Source organism: Micropterus dolomieu, linkage group LG05 (genome assembly GCF_021292245.1).
Source record: "Micropterus dolomieu isolate WLL.071019.BEF.003 ecotype Adirondacks linkage group LG05, ASM2129224v1, whole genome shotgun sequence".
Classification (NCBI taxonomy): Eukaryota; Metazoa; Chordata; class Actinopteri; order Centrarchiformes; family Centrarchidae; genus Micropterus; species Micropterus dolomieu.
Genome location: NC_060154.1, coordinates 28,782,845 through 28,808,350, shown reverse-complemented (window position 1 = coordinate 28,808,350; position 25,506 = coordinate 28,782,845). Strand labels below are relative to the sequence as shown.

The window sequence follows — 25,506 nt, the reverse complement described above, 5'->3', positions numbered from 1 at the left end:
TTAAAAAACACTAGTTTGAATGCACCATGTGTGAGCTCAATTAATAAGGATAGAACATATTTTTGGAGTGCTTTTTCTTATTCTGCCCATAAAAACTAGTGTAAATAAACCAAAAGAAAAAATAGTTTTTACAATTCTCCAGGTACAGTGTGTTACATTACACACCTCCACAAATTACAACTGTATAAATTAAGTAAGTCAACATCAATTAATTACACTTTTTTTAGAAAGATAAAAATAAAAATTAGACTATTAGAAAACAAATTACACATATTAATATATGGTAATATCCCAATACTATTATTACCATGAAACATTTAACCATGCTGTAGTGTTCACAATGACTTTGACAATTAAGTGGGGATGAATAAAAATGTTTTTTTATATACCCTTTTTTTATTGGACTTTTAACACAGACAATCACACAGACATTAATAGGATTTTGGCAGAGAATGTCAACTTATACTATACAGTCTCTTGTTAGCTGCTGTAGTTATATGCCTATTTGGAAGGCCCAATAACAGTGACACTGGGTCCATTTCCAATTTGGTCCTTTTCCAATTCTTCCCTCAGCACCTCCCACCAGTATCTCTGTATGACCATAAGCAATGAGTCAATGTTCCCACCTCCACTTTACATTTGAAACACAGGTGAAAGGGAAGGGTTAAAGGAGCGACTGCGATTAGGAGATTTATGGGTTCTATGAAAAATTTTAAACTGTATTGCCTTCATTCGGGTGCAAATTGATGTCTTTTTAGCATGATTCCAGATCTTTTTCCATGTCCCATCATCAATAGTATTTGACAATTCCTTTTCCCATACCTTAACCTTCAACATTTAGCAGTGATATTACTTACCAAACAAAACTATGATTAGCAAAGTTACTACAGTTCAATTACCAATTGGGCCCTTGGTGTTCTGGGGCTTTGTGGAAGTTGCCCCACTAATCTAGCCTCAAATGTTGTCATACAGAATCTTCCTATAACTTTCACTTTCCCTATCATGTACATTTTAAGTAACAAAAATTTCACTACATTGTTCTAGACAGTCTACATTTGCAGCCACATTTGCTAGAATGTGGTTAAAACTGTTGTGTTATTCTGTTGTGCAGTTACTCCTCAGCCACCTTCCCAGTGATCCTGTAGGTCTCTGTCGGTCCCTGCTCTCCACATGTCACCCGGCTCTCTTGGTTTTCTGGCATCTCCAGGATATCTGTCAATAGTGAATATAATCTTAGACAAGCAGCTGCTGCTATGGAACATGTCTGATATGTTTACCAATCAAATGATTCTTTTCATTTGTTTTTATTTTTTTCATTTCAGTACTGGATTCTAACTATGAACTCGAAATGTTACAGTGTTACAGACCTGTTTGTTGACTGTCTCCTGACTTCAGTCTGTAGTGCTTGTGGGAGGGGGCATAGAGGAAGATAATGGTAAAAACATAAAGGTTCCACATGCCATAGATTCCTGTGAGAAAAGCACTGTGGACTTGGAGAGTGTAGTCTCCCCAGTGCCAGTGACCATCACTGACCTAGTGAAAAATAAGAAGTTAGAATCATTTTTAAGAGCCAAAATGTGTCACAACTGTAATTAACAATGTAACTGTCATAAAACCAGTAGTTAAGACTTCTGTGTTGATCATTAGAAGGGTGAAACTTACTTGATTTAAGATGAAGAAGATGACAGTCATGGCTGCGCAGGCTAGAGTCACCAGCATCAAAAACTGGAACCTGAGGATTATACCCTGTCAAAACCAGCAAGAGTGGGAACACAGCCAGAATATTGTTTCATCCATTGTATAAAAGTAGTTTTTTCTGCCAGTGTTTTAGTTTTTATTTATGATTCAGATACTAAAATACAAAAATCAAACCTTATACCGCAGTCTCCTAGCTTCTGGCATTGCAGGAAGTTGCTGTATTTTCCCACCAATGTTCCTAAAGACACAATGCACCATGCCACACAGGGAGAGGAAATACAGACAAACAGAAATCCCTGCCACAATAATGAAGGTAATCGGTCATCACAGTCAAGGAAAAGCCCTGGATGACTTCAGAGAGAGCTACATTTAATGTTCTTAGAGGGCAAAATCTTTTCCATAATGTAGTATAAAAATCTGAAGGATACTGCCACTTTTGACCCAATTTCTGATGCCCACACACTGTAGAAAGGGTTGGTCAAATGAACCCCCCTATACAAGACATGAAGATACATATTTAAAGAAAGATATAACCATAACACAATAGACCCCATCAAAAGAAACCGTGTCCATTACCTTTCACTCAGGTCAAATATGAGGAGAACAGATGAGCCGAACACTATCAGCCCAACCTGCCACCAGTACGCTGACAGCCGATTCCTCTGACTTTGTTCCTAAAGGAATTGTTGAAATAAACTGCATAACTTTCATGCAAGTGTGGAGAAATGAACGGTAAGAAACAAGTACAAGGCGCTAACCATGAGGTGTTCACCACAGAATATGATCCAGAAACAGAAGAGCGTGGAGTAGAAGACGCCCTGTTGAATATCTTCAAACAGCAGCATCCATGTCCACTCAAAACCCAGGGAGAGCCACTCGACCGGCATGTTCAGGAATGTCATAGAGGTACCCAGAACAAAAATCACCCTGTACAACACAGGTACATAGCATAACTTACACGCACATTTAAAATACAAGTACCTTTCTGCTCCGAGCAGAGTATTGACCTGGTTCTACCAGGCCAATCATGCACTTAAGATCAAGCATTTTTCATTTCCCCTGCTCTCCACATGCCAGCCTGAAGCTCCGTACACGACAGAAGGTTTACCTGTGGCTTTAAGCTCACTCTTAATCACTAAAGAGCCTGGACTGCACTCAGAGTTTCACCTTCAACGTGAGCAATAGAGCCGTGTTGTATAACCTCACTCTACCTTTTTTTTTTTTTATTATATCTTCAGACTGCAATAAAAAAAGGCCTTACAGATGCACAGATGAAGGGATAGTATAGAGGCCCGAAGTGTTTAATATTAAAAAGATAAAATAAATAGTGAAATAATTTTAGAAATGACTAAAAGAACTTATTATTCTGACTTATTTTGTCAGGTTTCAATGGATTCATATTTATTTTATTAAGGAAAATGTATTTCAAAATGAATTTAATTTCCCGGTGACATTTGGATTCCATTTCATAATTTTACTTTTCATAATGTCACTTCTAGCAATGTTAGTTTTTAGTTGTCACTTTCTCTGTCCACTCATCTTTCAGCCAATCGCATGCCCCCAGTTGACCAGCAGACTAACTGCCAGCTAGCAAACTAACAGCAAACATTCTTTACAAAATCCAATTGACATTAGGAATTAGTGTGATATGAAGTAAAAGTGTCAGTTGAACAATGCTAATATGGATAAAAATGTTGTCAAATTTGTATTATATATTTATCATAATGTGTAACTTATTTAATATTAAACACTTTAGGCTTCCATATGGAACTTTAGCAGTGACTGTGCATTACTAGTGCTCCTAAGGAAAAGCAGTTGATAAATACATTCAGAGATTCTTCCTTTTTGGCTCATACTTTTCCAACAGGACTGGAGGTCTTGCCATGAGGCTGATCCTGCGCCAGTACCAAACTGTTGCCCCAAATATCCAGGGACTGAAGACCGTCTTCATGCTGATCCACACTTTAGTGAAGCCTCCATTCTGGTGGATGCCCTTAGAGAAGAGGGAAATTAAATGTCTGAACAGGCTTTGTAATTTAATTCAGTAAAAACATACTGTGTAATGCAAGTTAAATTATTACTACTATTTGGATGTCCTTTATTTCTCCAATGCCAACGTTCACCGTGTTATTCACTGGCAAGCGCAGGTTAATCAAAAAATATTTGTGGGCCACACTTCCCAGTTCCATGAATGGTATGGGTTCACAGTGATAAAAGCGGCCTTCATTTTCATACATCTGCAGAAGCACGGACAGTTAGAGGTTACTCAGCAGAGACAAATGTGATCATTTTTTTTGCATGTATTTAAAGTAGTTATGCAGATTTACCTTAGGGAATGCAAATATGCACCTAAGTGGCCTTTGCTCTACTGAGTGACACTTTGCGGTCCACTCAGATATCAAATCGTCCCTGTATGCCAGGCCAGCATCAATAGTGATGGTAACGTCATCTTCTACACACAGAGGGGCATGATTTGGTTTATTACATATTCACCATGAGAACTACAGTAGCTTCAGTCTATATTTCAATTTCCGACAAAGCTGCCTCTTACCAATTTGATTGTTCATTTTGAATGCAATGTCGAACTGTAAAACTGCCAGCATATACTGAAACCAGGGGCTCATCTCCGTGTTGGGAAGAGGTATGTGCACCGCAAAAACAATGTTGTTGGCATCCAGTTTTTTTGCCAGAGGCTCATCAAAACTGTGGATCTGCTGGCATCGATTTGATCCCCACGGCATGAACCAGCCGCCAGCCCTGTGGTAATTAATGCATTTGGTGGCCAAGTAGCGAATGGCACTGGTGGGACTAGGAGCTATGGCAAAAGGGAACAATCTGTCAGAGACATGGTTTGAGTTTTGAAGTACAGAAAAAAAGATTTTTGGTGTGCTTTTAAAAACACACAAACCACATGTAGGTTACACTTTCTAGAAACACTCATTACAACAATTAAATAAAAACAGATTACTCACCGATTAATGCTCCAACCATGATGCAAAGAACTTGAAAGACAAAAAAAATGAATCCCAAGATAACCAATTTCTTAGTGCTCATGTTCTCTATGATTGCTCCAGCCATTCTTAAAAGATCATTTGGAAATGTGGCACTCAAGACTACAAGCCTGTGGTCCCAATAGTCTAAGTGCTCCACTGCTACCTGCCCGCACACATCTGACTCTCCCAGGAGTCAGAAAGCATCGTCAAACAGAGTTAGAGCAGAGGGGGGTGGGGGTGTAACCATCATGTCTTCACATTCAGAACAATAAAACAGAAATTTAATTTTGTAGGTTTAAAAAAAATTATCTAAAACAAAAGTGTATAAAACATGATTCCTTTATTGCTTAAAGAATACAACTTGTAGCATAGGCGAGTGAATGTGTCACAACTAGGCTACACTGAGGATTGACCAGTCACAACGCAAATGTTTGATACTGCACCCGAGGAAAAGGGAAATAACAAATTCAGCCTGGATATCAAAGCATCTTACAAAGTCAAAGGTTAATAATCCTTAACATTGTTTGCACTGACTGGGAGTCAGCGACGAGAATCACAGTAGCACCTACACCTTTAAAAAACACTTACTGTGGGCTGTTAGTATGTCCACTATCTTTGGTTCTATGAGACAAAAATATTCAGTTTCTGAAAGGTGTGGCTAATTATCAATACTGTGGGTGGTTCAACATTGAAAGAAAATGCAACATAAAGTATCTGAATGAGCTAAAATGAAACAAAATGTCAAATTCACTACTTAAAAAAAAAAATCCTATATTCACAACCCCTCAAATGATTCTCTGTTGAACAAATATACCGAGGGGGGAACCTCTGTAAAAATGACCGTTAAACCACAAGAAAGGAGGAATCAACTGCTCTGAAAATATTCTAGAGCAGTTCTCCTAAACCAACAAAAGTGATCTAGTACAACAAACAAGATAAGTAAGCCAACTGGTGCAGTACCTGACAATCACCAAATTTCACTGACATTTCCCAGGCAATGTTTGCCTATCAGTGAGTCCACAACACATCCAAAAAAATCTACAAAATTACTCACAACATAATGTCAAGACATAATTAAACAGAAGCAACTGGAAAACAAAGGGGGAAGAAGAGATTAATAAAAACTTCATTAACAGCCTCTCAATCCAAATCATTTTCAGGTACTGGTATCTGAACGCGTGGCCATCTTGAAATCCCCCTTCATTTTTCTCTTCACTGTCCATACCAATGTGCAGTATCCATTTTACACTGATGTGTATCAGCGGTCAAACGCGTCTCATGTCTCTGCCAATGACAGTACTGGGAGATCTGTGTGCCAACACTGACCCAGGAGGGGATTCTGACAAGTGGAACCGCGTCCTGGGATCACATGTCATCCTCTTCGTCTTCATCCTGAGAGGAACCAGCCTGCTGGGCGGCGCTGGCAGATGCTGCTTCCATCTGTGCCTGTTGGGCGGCCTGCTGCATCTGTAACCACTCCTGCTGAGCGAGCTCTGCCTGCTGCTGCCGTGCCTGCAGTAACCGAGAGGATCACGATGGTGATATTGGTCAGATACCAATTCTAATAGTTTCAACTCATAAATATATTATATGTATTAGGCATAACACAAATGAGCACAATATGTTTTTGCGATACATTACTGAGGCTGAATTATATATTAGATGTTGCAAGGATATCGATTTATCAGTTAGCATTGCAGTGTTGCAAGTTTACGAGATGGGTGTGTCATTCATTATTAGACATCGTGCATTTATGATATGCACAAAATTGACATGTTTATATTCTCCCATTAACTTAGAGAGCAACCGCAGAGCAAGGAGATGTTTTGCATTGGAAATGTCTTCGCTAGATCACAACATGCAAAAGTGCGTGGCATTTCTTGCCGCAGGAAATACAAAACAAGCAAGACTAATCCAGTTTGTTATTTCCATGTCGGCCTGGTATGTAGAGACATTTCTGAAGAGGTGCACCTCACACAACCCTGTCATACCTAGCGGCAGAGCCACTGCACATGTTCAATTGTGACCCTGAAACGGGGACGGGTCCTTACTAAAGAGCAGATGCTTTTTTTTTTGCCCGTTTATAGTTGTTTTACATTTAGAATCACAGCAGGATTCAAAGTTCAAGAACTTATTTGTCACATAGGAGGGTGTGCTAAAAGGTTAGTGTGCTATAATAACAATAATACTCATTTCAATAGAGTCATCTTAGTAACTTGCTGCTCCATGAAGTGTATCGCACGTTGTTTTATCTAATTCTGGTGGTGGTGGGGAGGGGGCTAATACAATGAACTTGAGGTTTTCTTCTTCTAATTTCAGTTACACATACCAAGATTGCCTTTGTTGAAATCACAATGTTATTGGGGAAACTGAAATCATATTGCATTAAACCATACAGTGAGTCTACACTGGATGCACAGTAAAATGGGTATCTTCATTCACATCGGTACATGAAGAACTGATAATTGTAGATTTGTTAGTAACTTGTATTTTTAGATCATACCTTGGCAAACAATTCCTGTTGCTGTCTGAGGAGCTCTTCCTCCGGGATACCCAGGTTCTCCAGTCGAGAGCTGGCTTTCCTCCTCTTCATTGCCACCGTTTTACACTCCTGCAGGACGTCTCTCACCTCCGTGATGTATGATGCGAAACCAAGGCTCTCAAGAGCTGTGTGTGAAAACGAGAGGTGAAAGCGAAATAATTACTCTCTGTGGTTTAAAATGCATGGCGTATTACTCAAGACACTAACGTTAGCTAACCTGGACCAGGACTCACCATTGATGACATGCTCAGGAGATATGGTCTTCTTGTCGGACTTGTTGCATATTTCATTGGCTTCTGATGATATGAGGTGTATAAACTCTGTGCAGCAGTTGACCACAAGCTCCCTGGCGTCGTTTGCCACTCGCACGTTCGGCAGAGTTTCTTTAATCATCTTGTTGATCGCTGCTCTGGGGATGGTGAGGTCGTCGTCGTTTCCAGAGGAAGAAGCCATCGTGGCAGGCAAATGACCACAAACCAAAGAAACGAAAGCTCCGGTTCTTGACTCGAGTGGTGAAAAACGTTAGCAGACGATGATAGGCTTTCTTCAGGGAGTTAACGTACAGCTCTACTGCCCGGGTCAAGACAACGTAAACACCAATTTAAATGTCATCAAAAACGTTGACGTCTCCTTAAAGTTAGCCCGCTGTTAGCTTGCTAGCTAAGCTAATAGCGAATGTTACGTGTTAAAACAAACGAGGTGCAGTTTCTGCAGACCGCCGTTGGTACACGGAATGTGACAGAAAACCAAACACCAAAGCACAAATTGGAACAAAAACGTTAATACTGAAAATATGCTCAGCTACTAGCTATTAAGCTAGCTAGTAGCTGTGGTCCCTGTCGCAAGCAAGCCACAACCCCAGAAGACAGGCGAAAGCGGAGTCTGAGAGCATGGCTAAAGCTAACGGTAGGCTAACAATGAACTGCCCCTGCCATATGTAACTATATAGTTGTCCGGGTAGAGACAACACTTAAGGTTACTCTCCGTAACATCGACCAAATGGACTAAACATGTCAACCATTCGTAAAGCTACCAGCAGTTCATTTACAGTTATATTATGTGCAACATTAGCTTAAATTTCTCCGGATACAACGTCAAACAAAGAGCCGGATACGGTGTCGGCAGTCTCTCAGCCGCTGCTTACCGCCATCTACTGTTCACTTACAGAATTAAAGATTTCTATTCAATTGTGTCGTGTTCTCTGCCTACATCTTAACTAAACAAGATATTTTGAGGTCAGAGCAAACAGCTGAATCCCAGATCCCAGCATGTGTAAAAAGCCTGACATAATCCAGTATCCCAAGCACAACATCACTAACACAAGTGGTTCACAAGGTATCGGTATCTTTAATGTTTGCTTAAAAGAATGTCTTAAAAATACACATGGCCCCTCAATAAGGTATCTATAACTATCTGAACTACCTGAATGCTTCATCTGACGCCTCGATGACCTTGTCGCTGCCCTTCACAGTTTAGCTTACTACTTACATATTGTGTAATGTAGGGCTTGGGGGGCTTAACAAGTTAAGAGAGTTGTGGTAGTCGGTTTAATGGGTGGTTTAAAATCTGCAGCAGGAGCTCACAGACACATGTAAAATGAGATTGTAATTATTCACGGCTTTCATAATTTTATTTGTTCACAACAATCGTTGTTTCACATAGATGTCTTACAGATAAAATTAAAATTGTAATAAAATAAATCACAGGAAGCCTGTACATGGATGAATGGATCTCCCCATAAATAGTAGGCTCTAATAATAATATTGATGATGATGATGATGAGACATGGACTCTACTAGTTGCTCTTGTCCTTTTCCAAGGTAAAGCTCTTTGGACTTCTCCAGCGCAGAAGTTTGAGGAAGTTAAAATGAACTAAACCAATCGTACAGCTACCAGCAGTTCATTTAAGATAATATTATGTGCAACATTAGATTAAATTTGTCTGGATGCAACGTCAAACGAAGAGTTGGATACAGTGTCAGCAAGAGGTGTCGGCCTCTTTCGATGTTTGTCCAAGACTCAACATCCAGGGAAATCAATAACTTTCTTACTAATTCTGTTTGGAAAAACAGACACCATCACCTGAAAAAAGACATACTGTCTCAGTCCAGAAGGTAAGGTGGTTTTGAATTATTAAACTTCATACATTTAAAGTGAAATGGATTAACGAATGTCTTAAAACCCCAAATTCGATCTTTAAAAAACTAGGGGGGCTTTAGTTTCTACTCACTTCTAATTTTAATATTACTAAATTGCCTGTCAAATTATCCAAATTTTACCAACAGTTCCTTCTTGCCTGGAAATTATGTTACACATGTAACCTTTCCCCACACAAATCTGTCATATGGAATAATGGAGATATCACTGTTGGGGGAAAAAATTGATCTTTAAGCCACAATTGGGTTGATAAAGGCATTATTTATGTGAGTGATCTCTTTGATGTAAATGGTGTATTGTTTACCTATGAAAGATTCCTTTATGTCAGGTCTTTATAACAAACAGAGAATTTAATCTTGCAATGAAAGCTATTCCCAATGGTCTATCACATTTAATGAAATGTCATTTTCAATATGAGCAAGCACTGAGGTTAAAACCCCCTTTGATGATAAATATGAATTGATTGATATTAATAAATTGATAGTATGAATGCTAAATGCAACAATAAGCACATATGTAATACACTCTGTAAAAGAAGGAAAATTACTCCTAAAGCTAAATTCATTTGGGACAACATTCTCTCAGGTGTCAATTGGAGGAAGGCATGGTTCCTCCCATACAAATTTTCTATCAACAATAAGATTAAAGAAGTGCACATTAAAATTTTATAGAATATATAGCCAACAAATTTACATTACTCCAAATTTTTAATCAATAAGGTATCTATAACTATCTGAACTACCTGAATGCTTCATCTGATGCCTCGATGACCTTGTCGCTGCCCTTCACAGTTTAGCTTACTACTTACATATTGTGTAATGTAGGGCTTGGGGGGCTTAACAAGTTAAGAGAGTTGTGGTAGTCGGTTTAATGGGAGGAGCTCACAGACACATGTAAAATGAGATTGTAATTATTCACGGCTTTCATAATTTTATTTGTTCACAATAATCGTTGTTTCAGCACTTAATCACAGAGATGTCTTACAGATAAAATTTAAATTGTAATAAAATAAACAAAAATCACAGGAAGCCTGTACATGGATGAATGGATCTCCCCATAAACATTAGGCTATAATAATAATAATGACGATGATGATGAGTGCGTGCCCCTGCTCCTCTGCTGCTATTTGAAACAACCCTACAGAGCTATTCCCTTTAATACTTGGTTTAATACTTGACTGAACGATGTTGTGTTAAGACTTGCCCCAGGCCAGAGTGTGCTGTGGTTGTTGTTACCCTAACATCCTTTCCTCTCAATGGTAAGACAATTGTGGGTCTGTTTGTACAATATGAGTGTGCAGATGTTGTAGACATTGACAAGTGCTGGTTTGCAGGCATTTTCATGTTAGCCAGGCATAAATGAATCTGTATCTTACTTGAGATTAAACCTCATGGCTTGTATTGCTAAGCTTTCACAAAAGCCTTCCACTGCAAACTTGGATGCTGCATAGACGTCATTGAATAAAATTCCTGAAAAACACAGTGAGGCCCTGTTAAGACGGTCACCGTAAACAAATAATCTCATGATGAACAGATGTAACTGTGCTCACCCTGAATGCCCATGACGCTGCTAATGACCACAATATGGCCTTTTTTCCTCCTTTTCATGGCAGGTAGGATTTCTTTCAGCAACCGTACAAACCCAAAGAAGTTTAGATATTGAAAACAAATCTGTTTTTTGCAATGATGAACCAGAATCATTACAGCATATAGTTTTCCACTGTGTACATTCACTTAATTTTTGAACTCGTTAAGACTATATTACGGGTGAAACTAAAAACAATGTTAAAATCGACTGTTTAAAGTTCATGCATATTTCAAACATGATAAATGTGATTTCAAAGATATTGAAAACTTATTGATCTTACATGGGAATTTCTATGTGTGAAAACACAGACTCTCACCAACTTCACTGGATTTCTTAAACTTAGTGACTCTGAAATGAAATCTTTAAAGTAACCCTTTTTGTTTGATTTTCCCTTTTTCTTTGATGTTGTACTATCTCATATACTGTTCCTCCACAGTTTGATGACGAATAATTCTTCTGGTCGGCAGTTTCTCAACCATTGTTTACCACCATCAACCGTTCACTTACAGAATTAAAGATTTCTATTCTCTTGTGTTCTCTGTCTACATCTTAACTAAACAAGATATTTTGAGGTCAGAGCAAACAGCTGAATCCCAGATTTGGGCATGTGTAAAAAGCCTGACATAATCCAGTATCCCAAGCACAACATCACTAACACAAGTGGTTCACAAGGTATCGGTATCTTTAAAGTTTGCAGTAAAGAATGTCTTAAAAATACACATGGCCCCTCAATAAGGTATCTATAACTATCTGAACTACCTGAATGCTTCATCTGACGCCTCGATGACCTTGTCGCTGCCCTTCACAGTTTAGCTTACTACTTACATATTGTGTAATGTAGGGCTTGGGGGGCTTAACAAGTTAAGAGAGTTGTGGTAGTCGGTTTAATGGGTGGTTTAAAATCTGCAGCAGGAGCTCGCAGACACATGTAAAATGAGATTGTAATTATTCACGGCTTTCATAATTTTATTTGTTCACAATAATCGTTGTTTCAGCACTTAATCACAGAGATGTCTTACAGATAAAATTTAAATTGTAATAAAATAAACAAAAATCACAGGAAGCCTGTACATGGATGAATGGATCTCCCCATAAACATTAGGCTATAATAATAATAATGACGATGATGATGAGACATGGACTTTATTAGTTGCTCTTGTCCTTTTCCAAGGTAAAGCTCTTTCGACTTCTCCAGCGCAGAAGTTTGAGGAAGTTTAGACTGGCGCTGAAGACCTTGTCGTGTTCAAATACCACTTTGTAGAATGTGTCAATTGGGAGGTCACCGTTGGGGTCTGCATATTTAAGTGTGGTCACAGGGGTGTAAACCGTGTTTGTCTGATGACGGAAAGGGGGATCGTCCATGGTGATGACCTTGAAAGTATGCTAGGATGAAAAAACAAACAAACATAAACAACAGGTACAATCGTGTGTCTCCGTTGCAGTGTTTTATGAGAAAGCAACACATCATGATGTGATGAATGTTTGCGGACGAACAATAGTATACCTCTGCTATATCCTCAGCAGTCTGCCCGAGGGTTTCAAAGATTTGTTTGTAGTTCTTCAAGTAGATGTTTGAGAACATGTCAGCAGTCACCTTGTCAGCTTTGCTGAGATCAGTCTTTAAGCCCTCATCATAGACTTTACGCTCAAACTCTGTTATCACTGGACCTGGTTCTATCAGGCTGATACTGAGAAGAACAGAAACAAACATAATCAAATCCCTCCAAATAGGAAACTGAAGAGCTAAGTAAAAAATAAATGAGTGCTACAGAGCTAATGTTGCTTATATTTTACTGAGATGGAATCAAGTGCGTGCCCCTGTTCCTCTGCTGCTATTTGAAACAACCCTACAGAGCTATTCCCTTTAATACTTGGTTTAATACTTGACTGAACGATGTTGTGTTAAGACTTGCCCCAGGCCAGAGTGTGCTGTGGTTGTTGTTACCCTAACATCCTTTCCTCTCAATGGTAAGACAATTGTGGGTCTGTTTGTGCAATATGAGTGTGCAGATGTTGTAGACATTGACAAGTGCTGGTTTGCAGGCATTTTCATGTTAGCCAGGCATAAATGAATCTGTATCTTACTTGAGATTAAACCTCATGGCTTGTATTGCTAAGCTTTCACAAAAGCCTTCCACTGCAAACTTGGATGCTGCATAGACGTCATTGAATAAAATTCCTGAAAAACACAGTGAGGCCCTGTTAAGACGGTCACCGTAAACAAATAATCTCATGATGAACAGATGTAACTGTGCTCACCCTGAATGCCCATGACGCTGCTAATGACCACAATATGGCCTTTTTTCCTCCTCTTCATGGCAGGTAGGATTTCTTTCAGCAACCGCACAAACCCAAAGAAGTTGGTGTCCATGACAGTCCTCATCTCATCGATTGACTGACACTCAATAGGTCCAATCAGACCCAGCCCTGCATTACTTACTGTGAGAATTAAAGCATGGCAACAAACTTAATTAAGGCATGTGCAGTACAATTGTTATGTATTGGAAAAGTATGTGTAGTAGCAGAACCAACACTCATGAATAGCTGCAGAGGAATTTGCAGAAATATTTTTCTGACTGCACTGAACAAAATGGTACGGGCTTACTGAGAATGTCCACCCTGCGCTCAGGCAGGCTGTCCACACAGGCTTTAATGGAGTCCTCGTCACATACGTCCAACTGTTTGATCTCCAAAGTCCTGCCCAGAGTCCGACCTGCTGCCTCCACCAGCGCCTCACCCTTACTTAGGTTTCTCATGGTGGCATAGACTACAACAAACAAAATGAATTTAAAGCGGTGATTTTGTTTACTACTTGGATGCAGAGGTGCTGGTAAAATTTAAGTCTACAGAGACTTCAGACACCTTCTCTAAATTTGAACATTTGATATTTATAAAGAGCCAGTGCACCTATTCACATTACACAACATATTTTCTACCATGCCTGTAGTGGTATTTGGCATTGTAGATAGTTTGATTTTATTGTCTTAGATTTAGTCTCTAAAAGTCTGCGGCCACACCAATACAACTGGTGTAATAGAATTTTGCTTATGATGAAATGATGATGAAAGCATTTATAAATGACAGCTGCTGAACTCAAACTTGAGTCCAGATACTGTGTCGCAGTTGTTCAGGATAATCTGCAGAAATTGGGACTATTTCTTCCATAGAAAGTAGTTCCAATGAAAACAGTGAGGTTATGTAGACAAAGCTTTCTAAAATGCAGCAAATTTACCCATGAACCTTTTCTTCTCATCTTTTGCGATGCGGGCAGCCAAGGCGAGGCCAATCCCAGAAGAGCAGCCTGTGATGAGTACCACCTTCTGGTTCATTGTGTCTGGTTAGTGTTTGTCTTGCAGCTCCAGCAGCAGAGAATGAAGGAGAACAATAAAGGGGAGGGAACAGGCTACGCGGAGGCCCTTTTAAAGCCAACTCCTTAATCCGCAGGTCTGCAACTCAGCAGAAGCCTTGTGCACATGAGCAGAAGATTACCATCAAGCACGGCCCACACATGGTGCTGATGCCTAGTGAGTATTTAGGATATTGATAGCAAGTCCGTTGTTGCGGTGAATCACGAAATGTGAAAAATATGGTCCAAGACTTGGCAGAAAAAAAACATGTTTTTGTTTGAATAAAGAAATGCATTCAGAAAAGATGGTTTTCAATGAAGGCCGTTTTTATTAAAATGTTGAATTTCCCGATCTAAATGCATCTTTGCAAACTAAGCTGTAAAAAGGGAAACTATAGGTAAAAATAATATACATTCTTTTTTGTTGCAAACAGAAAACAAATTGTGACGTTTAAAATGCCATCTCATCTGTGACATACGTTCATTTAAAAATTGTCCTCAAGGCCACACTGAACTTGGTAGAAATAGTGCATCATGAAGTTTCACTGGATCGTCAACACTTGTCAGCTTATTATTTTAATGCATAAGAAAGAATGAAAACCAGCTTCTCTCCACCCACACACGCCTTTAAAATTCCAAGCTCACAATATCAGACAGTTTGATTACTCTTGAAGTCTAACAATATGTGATAAGTAATGGATCTTTGCAGGTGTTTTCTACTGCTTTTAGTTTTTCTACTAATGCTTTTTTATACGGGTTTGCATCCACTGCATAAGATCTTTGTTCCACATCTTGGGGTCCCAGGCATGGAACCAGCCGGTGAAGGAGAGTGGCTCCTCCCCCTGCTTAATGGTGCTGATGGGGATCCCGAAACGACCAGAGGGGTCCGAATTCACATAGTCTTGGGCTGAAAGGAAAACAACGATACATTTGTGAACAAAGTAAAGTCAGTTTTATTTATACAGCCCAATATTCCGTACTCCCCAAATAAAACCCCTTTAACAGGGAAGAAAATGGAAGAACAGACATGCAGGAGAACAGAAATTCAAAGTATATACAATTATAACGACAAAATGTAGATATAGCTCTGTTTGTCTTACCAATCTTGACTGATCCAGTTTTCTCCACCTCATTGGCATCCTTTCCGACCCAAACAAAGATCTGATGGGAGAAATGACCAAGGGGATTTAGGGACAAGGCAGCAATAAAAATGAGACCTATAGGAACCGAGACTGAATCGTTTAATTAAAAGTGAAGGTGGCACACCTGATCCCAGGTGTCCAGAATCATGACATCATCGGTTGCCAGATCCATCTGTGTGAACTCACCGGGCACCTCCTCCGCCTAAATATTGGGCAGTACACGTTTACAAAGCGGCTATATTAAAAAGTAAAATAATTAGGTAAAAGACACATATATTATGTATCTGATTCTGATTATTGTATGTACCAAAATAAAATAAATAACTACGCCCTCTTAATGAATGAAAATACACGAAAACTTAAACACTTACTGTCAGCCTGCCAGTCTTGTTTGAACAGCTAAACAGTCGTGGAGGCCTCACCATCCTCTGCAGGGTCTTGGAGGTCTGGTAGTCCTTCTTCCCACCCAGCAACTGCCAGAAACCAGCTGGCGACAAAGAATAGAATACCACAGTTTTCCACAGGAAATCTTTTACTCTGCAGAGATCAAAGCTCTTTTTTATCAATACTCACCTGGCTCTTTGGCCTCCTCCACCACAGTGCCAGTTCCTCCAAGCAGGCCAGCAACATACTCAGCTGCAGCCATCTCCTCCGGAGTTGCTCCCTTTCCTTTCCACAGGAACAGGGACTCGGGTGACTTCAGCACAAACACATCATTTGTGTTCAGAGAAGAGGCAGTGGGCTCTACCTGGGTCACAGACACAAAGGGAGGGGGAGAATTTTGTGAAACGGTCATTAAAGCGTCAGTCTATGCACATTCAATGTAGTAAATGAGGCTGACCTCAACAGCTCGGATGGCTTTGTTGGAGCTCTGGCGGATATGGAAGAGCCGTGTGCTGCCAGGCTTGCTCTCGCCAGACTCGCGGGATGTCCCACCCAGGTAGATCACCAAAGGCTTGTCCTTAAACACACTCACAAGATGAGGGGGTTCTTGGCCCTGAGTGACGCGAACCTGCAGAGACACAGCAGTAGCTAAAACTACAAGTATGATGAAAATAGGGGTGATAGGAGTAGGTCACCCGATGCTTGAATGGCAGGATCAAGTCAATAAAGGGATAGTTTGACATTTTGGGAAACACGCTGAATAAGCTGTCTTGCTGAGATTTAGAAGAGTAGACTGGTACGACGCTAATGCTGTCTGTTCAATATGAAGCTACCGCCAACAGCCAGTTAGATTTGCTGTAAAGACTGGAAACGGGAGAAATGGCTAACATAGCTTTATCCGAATGTAACAAAATGAGCCTGTCCTCCACGGAAAAATGTAGCTAACCTTCACAGGGGAGTGTGTCTAAACCTAAGGCAGTGTTTTATGCATGTTGAACGGTGAACCCAACAGCTGTGCAGATCGGCATCCTTTGTGTTGCTGCGGTCTCCACGTGTTTATTTCATGTGATAATGTAATATAAGCTCATATGAGTCATTTTTTGCGGTTGGTTAACATGACCTGTGTTGACGTTTAAGTTGGAGGACTTGTTGAACAAAATCCATCTACCAGCCACTCTAAAGCTCAATAATTAACACCAGGTTAGTTGTCTAACTCTGTTTCTGGTCTTTATGCTAAGCTAACTGGCTTCTGAATGTACAGTAGCTTCATATTTAACACACAGATGAGAGTGGCATCGATCCTCTGATCAACTCTGGCTAAGGGAACGTATTTGTCCAAAACTATTTCTCTAAAGAAAGACAGCATAGATTGTTTTCATAGTAAATAAAGTATGTTACCTGGGTAGCAACTCCGCCCATGGAATCATCCAGGTTGACGGTCAGAAAGGCCGAAGCAGCTAGTTCATCCTTTGTGCACTTCTGACCTTGCCTAATGACAGCAAATTTGTAATGTATTCATAACACATTCAAGCTACAAACAAAATCAAAGGTGATATTCACTATTAAGTCTGAAAAGCAATGCTGGTTCACCAACCAGGTTACGTGGTCAACTGCCCCAGAGCCCCAGACCCACAGGGGCCCACAAAGCCCCAGGTTCACTGCCTAAGTACAGCCATTTTGTAACACTGGCTGTTGGACTGGTCTTGTTGGTGTCAACAAATATATATCAAATATATATCAAAATGTTATTTGTGTTATTTATTTGTGTTTGTTATTTGTGCTTGACTACACCAAAATAAAATTCTTATTGTAAAATAGAAACCCTTATCAATTCTATAAAGTGTGTCTCCTCTTCTCACAATCCTTTGATTTTAGAAGTGTTGATTTTATTTATAAATGGTCTTAATGATGCGGCAATGGCTTCTACAGTGCAAATTGATAGTTAAATCCTTTATAAATGTAATATAATGACATGACATGTTGTTTTTAACTGTCAAGTTACCATGTGGGTGTATGAATTGCATGTTTGTTTTCTTTTGATCTCTTTGTGTTTATTTTTTCTTTGTACTCTGTTATCCTTTCCTCTTTTTTGCAATGATTGTGACTCTTGTATACCACCCAAAAAAATTGGTCACAAAAATTGAATTACTTAATCTTGTAGCTTGTGTAGGGGCCCTGTGTCATAATCTAGTTATAAGACCTTATTTTTGTTTAAATTTTGTATATTCCTAAATATAGGGGGGGCAGGTGCAGGCCCAACAACAACTTCCAACAGGTAAATCTGGCCATGCTGAAAAAGGTTACACTCACCAGGTGTAGATGATATGCTTCTCTCTGCCTCCCACGCTGTAGGAGTACAGCACCAGGTAACAGTCGCCTCCAAAGAATTGTCCATAGGTGGATGGCTCTACAGGAACCTTATCACCTCCTTCCACACGCCAAATCTGCAAGCACCCATCACTGTTACATCTACACGTTGATATTTAAAGAAATGAATATACAGCATGAGCGTAGTCAGGCTAGTGAGCCATACCTTGACTTTCCCGGAGCCATCATCCACCATGCCATGCTGGGCAGCCATGATATTGTTGCTGTGGAGTTTGGAGGAGTCGAAGGGAATCTGCTCCACCTGAGCGATGCGACCAATGGTGTAAGCCTTACTTGGGCCTGTGGTCTCATCCTTGTCCAACCAGTTGAAGAAGAACTGCTTAAACAGGGTGGTCTCACCCCCGGCCGGCATTACCTGGACCTGTCCATGTCAGGAATGGACAATAAAGTAAGCTTATTCTAAAATAGGAAGATAAGATGGAAGAATAAAGTTCTGGTAACAAACTTTCACTACATGGCCACATTACCTGAGTATTCTGAGGATAATTCTTGTCTTTGATGAACTTGTTTGCAACAGTAAATGCTGCTTTGCGCTCCTCTGCATTTGCATTCCTTCCTGCAGTTTGGGGTGTGGTACAGTGGTTAGGGACTTCAAATTAAAATATTTTCGCAGTTTGAGTGAAACCACAGAATGCAGGCTAACAACTTGCTGCTATAACTGAGCTTTGATAAATATATAATATATGATTTAATACCTTTCCAGATAAATATCTTATTGTCTCCACCATTGTCCAAGATGTAGCATTCACTCTGGGAGAGCATGTCTTGTTTGAATGGGTTTTTATCAGCCACCATAGTTGTCGTCATGGAGCCAGTAGCGTCAGAAATCTAGAAAGTAGAGAGATGATCAAACCCTCTCCATTTATCATCTGAATTTTTTAGAAACTTGAGCATGTATTTGAAAGTTAAACATTTGTGCATGTTTACCAAATAGAGAGATGCCTGGTTCTTGTTCTTCTTATCAGCAGAAACATCATCGCTGCTTCCTGATGGGAGGTTGGGCAGGGGTCCAAGCACCTATAAATAAACACAGGCACACAGATTGCAACGTCCTTCCTGGCAGCCAAATGAGCCTGATCATTTTTTTGCTACAGTCACCAATATTCCCAGATTTTTCCTGAATAAAACGGTCTCACATTTAAAAGTAAAAGCTCACTTTAATGACGGCTTCTGGCTCAGAGCCTTCTTCAATCATTTCTATTTCAGCACGGCCCTTTCGCTCATTGTTGCGGATGTCAATGGCCAGCTCAGTGGTTTTCAGTCGCTCAAACTTATTGCTTTCACTGCCTGACCAGTGGTAGATGTTCTAGCATTTCAAAGAGAGGAGCAGAGGAAAAGAAGATGAAAATAAAGTTATAATGAAACACTGCAACAGATGAGGCCTGTACTACTACAGTCATATTTAGTCCCTCTTCTAGATCACCTTTCCCAAGTCAATGATGAAGCAGTCTCCTTTGTTGAAGCTAGCCCAGGTCATGTCCACCTCCATGGCTCTGATGTTATGACGACCTTTAACGTGCAGCAAGCGTTGGACATTTGTGTCGTTGGTCACCACATGGTGGAAGCCGGATGCTACTCCACCTTTCTTTGACAGGAGTAAAGCCAAGAAGAATAAAGCATTAGAACTCTTACACTACACAAACCTCAACTGCATTGGATATCTACATCCAAAGGAAACCCTACTAATCATATATGTAAAGGTGAATATTAAAGAGGTCATATTGTGCTCATTTTCACGTTCAAAATCTTACAACCCAATCAGAAGCAGAGTAGGGCGGGTCAGTGAGAAGCCTTCGGTTTTGGTTCAGCTGTATATGTTCCCCTTACCAGCTTAGCAACATAGATTGGAGCAAGTTTCAGAGTGGTGAATTAATTTATAACAAAAGTATCTTTCATCCATAAAGTTTTAACTGAGCTATGTCTCTAAATCACAGCAACAACTTTAAGTCCATTAACTGCCTGGAGGGTAGCTAGTGTTTGGAAAGGAGAGGAGAGGCAGCAGGCAGACGTCTTGTCACTGTGTGCTGCAGCTCAGAGTGTTTTTCCACTGGTGTTTTTGAGGGCTTGTCTTGACTAGCCGCTAGGCGAACATTATGACGCTCATTTCACTGTGACGTCACAGCAAAGCGGAAAAAAAGGCTGGACTACAAACAAGCTGTTTACAGGCAGTTCAGAGCAGAGTTTTCTGTGGGAGATGGGAACTTTGCAAACCTATTACATGACCAAAAAAGGTATATAGGCCTAACTCAATAAAGGGAAAAGCCAAAAAGCATAATATGACCTCTTTCAATGAATAGCTTGACATTTTGGAAATTATGTTTATTTTTTTTGTTGCAAAGTTAGGTGAGAAGATTGATACCACTCTGAGGTTTGCATGCTAAATATGAATGCAGCCAGGAGATGGTTGGCTCATCTTAGACTGGAAACAGGAGGACGCCGCTAGCCTGGCTCTGTCTAAAGTGATCTAAATCCACCTGTAGCTGAAGCTCACAAATTAACATATCATATCTTGTTTGTTTACTATGTAAAACAACCGAAGTGTAAAAGAGACAATTAGCTGTTTTAAACAGCGCCAGGTAATGCTAAGCTAAGCTAACTGGCTGTTGGCAGTACCTTCATATTTTGCGTACAGTAATGAGAGTGGTATCAATCTTTTCATCTAACTCTTGACAAGAAAATGAACAAGCATATTTCCCAAAATGTTGAACTTTTCCTTTAAAGATGTTTTAACTCTGACTAAGATTAGTATTTCAGCCCCAAATTTGCCACGTCTATGATACTAAAAGTTCAGTATTATGGTCTGTTTTCCAGTGGCCTACTTCATCTTATGACATCTGCAGCTATTTGGTGTTTTGGCATTAGAGCATGTTTTTGCTTGGCGTGTTTGCCAGTTCAAACTCTCCATGGAAACCTAAGGGAGCAACCAACCACTACTACAAACAGTTACCAAAATAGCACTGTGACGAGTTCTACTTCCTATGCAATACAAACATCCCCTTTAGCTTAGGTCACCACATTAGTTTCACTTGGTAGCTCAAGACTTGCTTTTGTCGTCTCAAAGAAATTAATTAATCTCTCTTGTTCCTAAAGGCAGAGGTCACAACTTTTCTGTGAAAAGATATTTGAAATGATTTACCATGAAAACAATGTGCAAATATCATGTTTCACCTTGTATTTGATTCCAGACTTGAAATACCCCAGAAAGGTTACTGACTCTTGGCTTTGAAACTCAGTGTATTGTCTTGGAGCTCCACCCAGGAAGTCATCCAGCTGCATCATTAAGATGGCAGCTGCCCCTCTCTCGTCGGTGGAAGCTGCTTCCCCTGTGGCAAAACAGAAAGTGGTAAAAGAAGAACACAATGAAAAATTGAATGAGAGAAAGCATAGACAAACAAATAAGAGGAATTTCATTATATGATAAACCAATACCAATCCACGAGTGAATGTTGTAAGAGGGGGCAGAGGTGGTGTAGAGCAGTATGTAAGCATCTCCGGTGTAGAAGTTTCCATGCAGTTCTGTAGGAACAGGTTTCAAATCCATTTTCTCAACCCGCCACACCTGCAGGCCAGGCTTCTTCCCTGCAGTCTCAAACTCTTTGTGGTACGCCATAGTGCTCAGGGCCTGAGAAGAGACAATAAGTAACCCCCAGAAAGGACAATAAGTAACCCCCAGAAAGGACAATAAGTAACCTTACAACACAAGTTCATGAATTGCAAAGGCTTCATAAAGGGTTGCAAAGTCTTAGCTAAATAATCAATTTCTCAATAGGCACAAATTGACTGGAAATTTAAATCTGTTTTTAAGCATAAATTCCAAATATTCTCCAGTTCCAGTTTCTTTTTCATATGAACTAATTATCTTCAGGTTTTGGACAATTGATTGGACAAAACAAGCAATTTGACGACATTACCTTTACTATTATGCTTTATGTAAACTGCAACATTTACTGATCTTTTATAGACTACACGATTATGAACTGAGACTGACTTTGATAACTGAGAGAAAAAACCTTTTCACAGTTATACAAACATGGTAAGTTTTCTTCATCAGATAAGCCTGGATGTTGAGAATCTCAGGAAAATGAATGGCGCACATTTGCTCATTTGTTATTTGTTGCTGTAATGCAGGTAATGCATGTGATTAACAGAAGGGTGCCACTCCCCATTTCCAAAGACAAAAACCTTGTATCTTATACTGTACAGTAAATGCCCTTCTCTACACATTGTTGGTTGGAACATTGTGAAAATAAAACTGATATTGACAGACATTGAGTATATTATGTATATCATGCACCACAGAAAAATATTATATAACTTAAAATATACATTCAACAAATATTTTACATGTATTGTTGAAATGTACCCGTGAAAGCACTGACTATTTTGCTTCCTTTGATGCAGAATCAGAAAAGAGTTCATGACATTGTGAGGGTGACTTGCAGGGACTATATAATATATAATATATAATATAATATTTAACACAAATAACTTAACTAAAGCTAAAAGGTCAGACCAGCAGTTGGTCTATAATTTAAAAAATGCTATCTGAATAGCTACAGATTCTTCAGCATTTTGGAAAACATTCAGCATGGAGATCATTAATAATGTACAATTACCTGTTGAGGACAGAAGACAGATGCTGGGAGTGAAGAAGCTGCTCTTCCAGGTTTCCGCCCAGGCAGTCTGCGATCACGTCTCCTATATAGCCTGGACAGACATCCGCGTTCTGACCAAGAGGCGTGTCAAGCAGCATCTCGACCCAACCCAGTCTGCGAAAGGGCTGCGTTACTCACTTCCTTCACGCAGCAACGAATTCAGGGCGAAATAACTTGGAACTTCATGTAGTCTAAGTATGCTGGGTTCAAATTAAAATCTCAGAATTGATATGCCCCTTCCTTGCAAAAGAAAACCCAGGTTAAAAACCTCAAAATCACGGGGAAAACAAACTCTTACGTGGCATTTGGATCAGACTGGTGGCAGTGAAACAACACGACAAACTAAACCTTCCCTTTAATATTCACAACATAAACCTTCATGGTCCATCCATTAACACAGCCATCATTAATGCAGTGGGTATATTTATATTATTATTATATTATATATTTAAATAATATTAATATACTGATAGTAAAGTCTATGGCTTTTCATCAAAGTTCTCTTTTTCATCGTGTGACTCGTGGTACTGTAGGTGGAAATAAGCAGACACATTTATGCAGATGAGGGGTGGCTTGCAGGCTAAATGATTCTGTTTAAAACTGTATTTTACTCGTTACTCGAGTATTTTTGGGGAATGCATCTACATTTAACTTAGCTTCAGTTACCAATCATACCTTCTAGGCTACTGTGCATTTTGCTACACTAACCGAAATGACTGAAGGCAATCCGAGCTGTGTTCAGGCAGGAGATGCTGTAACCCCATACAAATAAGCTGGGCAGATGTAAACATGTAGAAAATCGGGCACATTCCTGGTTTCTTATTTAAGGTTTGGTTGTTCTACTAATGTAATTGCACACTATAGCCACTGGTGGCTGTGTTGCAGCTTGCGTTGCCCTTTCACAAACCAGCAAAAAAATACTTTCACTTTCCATTAACACTAATGTAAATGGCGATGCCTGAACGTTGCGGTGATCTTGGCTACCAGATGCTATTTAATCAGGAACATATCATATCAAAGCAGGTGGTTTTGGTTTGCAACATGTTACTATCAAGATGTAGGCAACAATGGTAGGCTAGGCAGCAAGCAATATTTTTAAGTGATGTTATCGAAACCTTCATGTAGATGTAAAAAATATATAAGTAAAATGATTGTATTAAACAGAAATAGCTACATTTGAGGTCAGCAAGCAAAGTGAATAAAGCAAGCTGCACTGTGGCTCTAAACATGATGCACAGCAGACTTACTGCAAAAATGGACTTGAGACATGACTTGGACTTGCCTATGATGACCTGTGAAGATCTCTGGCCTGCACACACTAAAAATATTAAAACACAAGATAACTTGAGTAGTTTATTGACCTTTCTGATTTCATACTTTAACTTGAGTAGGTTTACAAATAATCATTTTTACTTTTACTTGAGTAATGATTTTTAGTACTCTGCCGACTACTGTGCAAATCTATTTGTATGTATGATTTCAGGGCTATTTATGGTCATGTGTCAGCCCTAAAGGCATTGATGGACATTTTGGGAAGTACACTTATTCACTTTCTTGCAGAGACCTGTGACAATAGCACTCTCATGTCTGTCTGGTAAATATATATGGCAACAGAATTTCTCTAATGCAGAAAAAAAAACACATTGTGAAGACTGCATTCAAAGGACCTTATTAACTGTATTTATTATTCTGTTGAGTCATCTCTTTCCCATGTCCTGCAGTGGATCTGTAATGGCAAGAACAGCTGGCCATCTCTTGGAAGTCATTAGATTGTACGTCTTGTCCGGGGGCATAGTTGATTTAGAAATTACATTGTTGTTGTTTTAGCATGTGAGTCCAGAGTGTGATTGTTTGGCACTGGCCCGACTCCCATGTGGCAGCTTGACAGAAAGGGAAGGCACAAAAGATCTCTCCTCTGAGCTCCGGTGGTCGCCTCAGATTAGGGCTGGGTCCATCACTCCTACTGTGAGAGCTGCATCAGCACATTCTGCCTGGTTGTGTAGTGTTTTCACAACATACCACCGTTCCTCCACAAGACAGAACACATTCGCAAGTGCACACACATAGAGACACGCACAGGCTACTTGTTTTAACTTGAGTTGGACTAAAACACTCCTGTACATTATATTGCATAACTGTGATTATGTCTTCTGCTTCCATAACCAACAGGGCTGCAAATTTTCCTGTGGAGACACATGCAGCCTGTAGCAGGATTCTGCTGCAAACACTGCTGTGAAGCATAGCACAATCACAAGTCTGATGACAGGGCTTCTTCCTGGTTGAACAAAGGATACATGCTGATGCATGAAGCACTGAGTCAAAATTACCTGCAGATGCGTCTCATGAGTTTTAATGTCCGGCAGCAGCACTTGTTCCAAAGCTCACAAAGAAGATCTTTTGTAGTATTTGAAGGGATTTTGCTTGACACTACCTGCCATAATTACTGCTGCACTTTAATCCAAAGGTAGATAGGTTTGAATCTTCTCAATATGCCTGAAGGAATAGTTTGACGTTTTGGCAAACACTCGTTTGTTTTCCTGCCAAGAGTTAGATCAGGAGACTGATTCCACTGATGTATGGTAGCTATAGCCAGCAGTGGTTAGCTTAGCATAAA

At 39.8% G+C, this 25,506-nt stretch overlaps 4 protein-coding genes across 4 annotated transcripts; all 4 read right to left on the bottom strand.

Moving 5' to 3' along the window:
- Positions 1–454: 454 nt before the first annotated feature.
- Positions 455–4,900, bottom strand: LOC123971582 (protein wntless homolog). Its single transcript, XM_046050486.1, has 13 exons — positions 4,671–4,900; positions 4,250–4,513; positions 4,026–4,150; positions 3,780–3,935; positions 3,555–3,691; positions 2,457–2,625; positions 2,275–2,372; positions 2,123–2,190; positions 1,873–2,012; positions 1,663–1,746; positions 1,368–1,533; positions 1,127–1,212; positions 455–591 (listed from the first exon to the last, which is right to left on the bottom strand). The coding sequence occupies exons 1-13, from the start codon at positions 4,774–4,776 to the stop codon at positions 502–504; spliced, it is 1,689 nt and encodes a 562-aa protein (XP_045906442.1). The 5' UTR covers positions 4,777–4,900; the 3' UTR covers positions 455–501.
- A 114-nt stretch (positions 4,901–5,014) lies between these two features.
- dr1 (down-regulator of transcription 1) lies at positions 5,015–8,364 on the bottom strand. Its single transcript, XM_046050487.1, has 3 exons — positions 7,467–8,364; positions 7,195–7,358; positions 5,015–6,203 (listed from the first exon to the last, which is right to left on the bottom strand). The coding sequence occupies exons 1-3, from the start codon at positions 7,684–7,686 to the stop codon at positions 6,057–6,059; spliced, it is 531 nt and encodes a 176-aa protein (XP_045906443.1). The 5' UTR covers positions 7,687–8,364; the 3' UTR covers positions 5,015–6,056.
- Positions 8,365–12,120: 3,756 nt separating this feature from the next.
- zgc:109982 (uncharacterized protein LOC553564 homolog) lies at positions 12,121–14,545 on the bottom strand. The gene is made up of 6 exons (XM_046050059.1): positions 14,210–14,545; positions 13,583–13,744; positions 13,237–13,416; positions 13,063–13,156; positions 12,482–12,665; positions 12,121–12,360 (listed from the first exon to the last, which is right to left on the bottom strand). The coding sequence occupies exons 1-6, from the start codon at positions 14,304–14,306 to the stop codon at positions 12,124–12,126; spliced, it is 954 nt and encodes a 317-aa protein (XP_045906015.1). The 5' UTR covers positions 14,307–14,545; the 3' UTR covers positions 12,121–12,123.
- An 84-nt stretch (positions 14,546–14,629) lies between these two features.
- scinla (scinderin like a) lies at positions 14,630–23,011 on the bottom strand. The gene is made up of 17 exons (XM_046050058.1): positions 22,854–23,011; positions 21,667–21,859; positions 21,406–21,560; positions 19,661–19,822; positions 19,394–19,543; positions 19,165–19,254; positions 18,933–19,065; positions 18,705–18,793; positions 18,383–18,598; positions 18,160–18,293; positions 17,248–17,338; positions 16,307–16,477; positions 16,039–16,213; positions 15,837–15,952; positions 15,590–15,667; positions 15,424–15,484; positions 14,630–15,230 (listed from the first exon to the last, which is right to left on the bottom strand). Exons 2-17 carry the CDS (start codon positions 21,845–21,847, stop codon positions 15,061–15,063), a joined length of 2,172 nt encoding a protein of 723 aa, XP_045906014.1. The 5' UTR covers positions 21,848–21,859; positions 22,854–23,011; the 3' UTR covers positions 14,630–15,060.
- Positions 23,012–25,506: the final 2,495 nt, after the last annotated feature.